Here is a 5,188-nt window from a genome sequence, read left to right as displayed (position 1 = left end):
TAAGATGTGAGCAACCATCGTATGGAGTCGCTATCTTGGATTGGGAAGATTTTATAAGTACATCTTGGAGAACAGTTTTAGTGCACGATTCCTATGAAAATACTATTTCAGTTCTTCTACAATTTCCTATTAATTTAAATACAAAAACATATCTGAAAAATGTCAATGTTTTTCAAAAAGGTTGTACAAGGAAAATTAAGACCAACCCTTTTCATTTGCAGGTCAATTATAATATCACTTACATACTATCAAACTGAAGCAGCAAATTTTCTTTTTCCATGTAACAATTATAACAATAATTATACATACAACAAGAAATACGCATATTACTATACCCGCTATTTCACCACCAGATAATCCATCAGCGTCACCTTAAACAGAAATAATGAGAGTCACAAGCATACGACCGCCTTTCACCAGGGAAATTCTGGAGTCTCTAGAAATGGTGGTATCCAAAACAACAAAAATCCAATCAGGATTCACCCAAACGATATAAGGAATTGAATAATTTAAATCTTTTAATTTTTCTTTTAGCAATTTTGGTGTTGATTGTCTGCCCTTTACTGTCAGTTTTTACTGAGCCGCCAACTTCAAAACATGCAAAGTTGAATTGCATTGTTACTAACAGGAGTTAATATCTTTTTCTCCTTTCCGAACTCGCCTCAACAACCCGAAAACATAGCTGTTTACAGTTAGAAATAACAACAAATATATCAACGCACTTAAATACTGAAGTACAATACAATTTTTATAGATGTAAAATAGAATATGATTCCATATCACCCCACAGTAGAAAGACATTATATTTTGAACCGTTATGAACAGATTCTTCTTTTCAAAATTCATCATTTGGACTATTCACATAATATCCAGATATAAAATTTTACAATACCAATTTTACAGTATGGTTTTGGTAGAGAAAGGAAGGCATCATCTACACAATACAGTTTTCTACCAATATCATCTGATGTTACTTTCAGTATAGTGAAATATAATGATTCATTGTGTGGTGATTGAACACTGTATAATAAACTGTCCCGTGGAGCACATACTTTAGTTGTAAAACATTGTATTATACTGTTGCTTTCACCCTCCAAAAACACATTTAAACCATTGGTAACAGCTGGAATATTAGTACATTCCATACGGTATGGTTGTCCAACAACAGCACCAGGTCCACAGTTCACACCAATTTCTACAATACGTCACACAGCATTGTTTAATCTCAATTACATCTGAAACTTAAACTGAGGTCATGAAAATTAAGCACAACCAAAATAAATACCTATAAAAAAATCAGAAAATTGAAGTGAAACGTTTACCGTTTATTGCTTATATTTACGTTTACAAGACATTCTAATTTTGATACAAAGATTTCAGTATGAATATAAGTATGGCCTATTTCTTTACCTTTCAACGTTTGGGACTACCGACATGATTGTTTACATTGGAGACCGCCTATTTGTTACAATGACTTAAAGAATAACGACGTGATTGATTAAAATTACTACGCCTAATGTTTTGATGATAAGGCAATGGCATTTATTTATGAAACTTTCTTTATATCTACATGTATCACTAAATGTATTATAATAAACTTAATGATGGGTTGGTTTTATGCTTTCGATAAGCATAAATTTGGTTTCAATATACTTGACACCAAAAGTTTAGCCCTCGCTAAAATCGGTATTGAATCCCAACTAAGTAAGCATATAAATTGCAATCATTTATAGCCTTCACTGATGGAGATGCATCTAAAACCTAATTATATTTACATTACCTCCACAAACATTTGGTAAGGTGACAACCATGTATATTACTGTAATACATCCATACACATAATTCATAGAAAATACCATACTTAATTCTTATTATTCTAAATGAAGAAAATCACAAATGAGATCTTATAAACGATATTAAACTTCCAATATAGAATCAGGAAGGAGATATTTGATATACGACCAACATGTAAAAACAATCGAAATCTGAAAAGTGTTTGAAGTTGGAGGAATATTGTATTGTCAGTTGTTTTCTTTCACATTTTCAATGATTTGCCACTGTTCGACCCACCATGTTTTGATTTTATTTTCACTGCAACAACTTCTTTGACCCATCCCTTTCAACATTCATTTTTAATTTTTACGTCAAACAAGTTCGCCAAGAGGTGTTTTCGACCACCCCATACCTGATTTAGAAAAAACCTCTATTGGTCGATATTTATAATGATTATAGCGTATTTGCGAATAAGACATGTCTTACCTTGTCGGACTCTTTATTATTATGCATGTCCTTTAAGTTTATTCAACCAAAAATGTTTACATATTTTACTTCCCTGTCAATGATATGACTAAAAATAAATACGATATCGCCTCAGTAAACTGGTTTTGTAGGATTAGGCTAGTGGTACATGGGTATTTAATATTTTCACAAAATTCTTCAACATAAGTACAAGAGACAAATTGTCTAGAGAATATTTTACTAGAAAAAATATTTGAAAACATTGATGCTCTTTCCATTTTAACCTACTGTAAGTTTTTAAGTATATCTAGACTTACATTATGAACATTAAAAGGCCCGACACGCCGGACAGCGACCATTTACGACGGCGATTGGAAATGTACTAGGTCGCGTTCAAACGCGAGGAAAACTAGAAAAACAATCGACTATCGACGAGTGATGCTACCATTTTGCGTTCTAACGTATTTGCAGCTTCTTTTTCACCCGTGTAGGGCGCTTTAATACCGCTCAAGGGGATGTTACAACGCTTGTCTGACGCCATTCTCGATCCCATGGCGTTCTCAGTGCGTTAAGAACAGATCGCCGAACCTTAGCGTTTTTTTAACTTGTCCAAAATAAACGGCATGACTCAGCGAATAGTGCCGACAATAGCGACGATTGAACGCTGTCTGGCATGTCCTGCCTGCTTATACTACGCTTATAGCGAGCTAATCACGTTTATCGCGCGCCACAAGGGCTTCTTTGTAACTAGATTAATATTGAGACTATACTTGACCTATATTTATTATGTGTTAAATTTTGTTGTAGAACCTCCTCCTCCCACTACAGGTAGGTAACTCTTAAGAAATCTTTTACAGTCTGCTAATTTAAGCCATACTGACATGCACGATTTCTGTTCACAAAAGGGTGCGGGGATGTGTGCGAGAACAGTACACAAACTCGGAGAAAACACGGTGTCAGAAGTCACTTTGAATTTCGAATTATAACATCACAAGTGTGAGAGTATTGTCTGCCATTAACAATAAACAGAACAAAACAGAAATAAGCATTGCAGTGACACATCAAATTCCATAGTACATCACTGTGTTTTTCGGTGTTTTTGTCGCCGACTGGAATTTTGATTAAAATCATACCTGTGCCAGCGCTTTCACAACAAAATGATCGCGTTTCCTACAGGATTTATAATATCGAACCATATTTGTCGCCTATCGTCTGCAAAACAGAGCGTCATTATTCAACTACATGTACATTCATTTTCCTTTCAATTACATGATCCGCGTGATTACCGACACAGTGGAAAATGAACGACTGGAGATTTTCTGTTTGTTCGTTGTTTCGAATTAACGACTGTAATCTGTCTTTCTATAAAGTTCTTGAGTTATTCTTTAGTAAGGATAGCAGGAGATGGTATATAATTTATTGGGATACAAGGTGTCCAAAAAGTTTGAAACCGAGACATTAGTGTTTCTCAGGGGAACCCTCTCTGACGTGATTACCATCCAGTCTTTGCTGAAAGACAGTATGTATCTAGGTTATGTTAAACAATAAAATATTGCACGATATAAAGGTACAGGGGTCTAGATTCCAGTGTTTCTCGGGAGCACCCTCTCTGAAGTGATAACCATCTAGGCTTTTTTAAAATACAGTATGTATTTAGGTCATATTAAACAATAATATATAGCATGATATAAAAGTATTGGGTTCAGGCGGTTCACAAAATGGTAACCGAGATTCCAGTGGTTCTCAGGAGAACCCTCTCTGATGTGATTACGATCAAAACATTTGTAACCAAGATTCCAGTGTTTCTCATGAGAGCCTTCTCTGAAGTGATTACCATCTAAACATTGCTAAAATACAGTAGTATGTATCTAGGTCTCGTTGAACAATACTATATTGCATGATAGTATTGGGGTTCAGGCGGTCCAAAAAATGGTAAACAGTGTTTCTCAAGAAAACCCCATTCTGGTGTGATACCATCTAGTGTATTTATTTAGGTCATATAAACAATAATATAATAGAATGCATAGGTGTCTTTATGTTTTAAAGAGGAAGTAAATTAGAACTTTGTAATAAAATACTATACACTAGTAGACCAAATATATCACAGGAGAAGATCGTCTTGTTGAATATTATTCAATAACATGGAGTATAAATATATATTGATATTAATAGTTATAGTTTATTTACCAGTACTAATTACAGGTAAGAGATGTATTTACATTGTATTATTTCTCATATGATATACCCAAAAAAAAGTCTTTATGTAGAGTGAATTAACTTGACAATAATAGTAAATATTAGACTTCAACTTGCATATCATATAATTAATATAATGTTGCACTGTGAACTTCGACTTGACTTATCTTTATGATTGATATTTGACTGTTACCTGCAAAATATTTTCACGAAATAAAATCTTTATATAAATACTGGCCTTTGTTTGTGTTGTATATTTTGTAAATTCAATTTATATTGAGGGGTAGATTGTTTCATACTACAATGTTCATCATAATATAACGTTTGTACTTACATGAATGCAATGTTCGTTGGCTTACTGCAGTATTATATATAAGTTCGGTCTAAAACAGATTTATGTTGTCAATTGTATATCCCATTATCCCCTATTATTATATATTCATATTTAAATATTTATTTAACAATAACTAGAAGTTGTTTGATTATCATATTGTTTATATTACAGGTCAATATGCTATAAGAGGAGTTCCTGAAAGTTATGCAGAGTTAGATGAAAATTATAGATTACAATGTGATGTTACAGATTCACCTTCTAGTGTAGAGTTCCGTAAAAACAATATTGTTTTATGTAGAATATTCTCTGGAAGTTGTCGGAGTACTCCACCAATAGATAATAGATATAAATGTGGATGTATAAATAATAACAACAAACAACTATATCTCAATATAAGTAATATAAATATACAAGATGATA

General features: G+C 33.1%; 2 protein-coding genes across 2 annotated transcripts in view; one reads left to right on the top strand and one right to left on the bottom strand.

The window, feature by feature from the left end:
- Nucleotides 1-432: 432 nt before the first annotated feature.
- Nucleotides 433-2,252, bottom strand: LOTGIDRAFT_239572 (hypothetical protein; the record flags this gene model as incomplete). Its single annotated transcript, XM_009058374.1, has 3 exons — nt 433-1,195; nt 1,781-1,819; nt 2,186-2,252. The coding sequence occupies 3 exons, from the start codon at nt 2,250-2,252 to the stop codon at nt 855-857; spliced, it is 447 nt and encodes a 148-aa protein (XP_009056622.1). The 3' UTR covers nt 433-854.
- A 2,127-nt stretch (nt 2,253-4,379) lies between these two features.
- The window catches only part of LOTGIDRAFT_175666 (hypothetical protein), a gene marked incomplete at both ends in the record, with an annotated part of 5,361 nt that continues 4,552 nt past the window's right edge, over nt 4,380-5,188 (top strand). Inside the window, 2 exons of the mRNA XM_009058373.1 lie at nt 4,380-4,440; nt 4,940-5,125. Of these exons, the coding sequence (XP_009056621.1) occupies nt 4,380-4,440; nt 4,940-5,125 (247 nt within the window). The remainder of the gene's footprint in view (nt 4,441-4,939; nt 5,126-5,188) is intronic.

This window comes from Lottia gigantea (assembly GCF_000327385.1).
Source record: "Lottia gigantea unplaced genomic scaffold LOTGIsca_337, whole genome shotgun sequence".
NCBI lineage: Eukaryota > Metazoa > Mollusca > Gastropoda > Lottiidae > Lottia > Lottia gigantea.
Note: the sequence above shows the minus strand (reverse complement) of the source record. Positions and strands in the feature narration are given on the sequence as shown.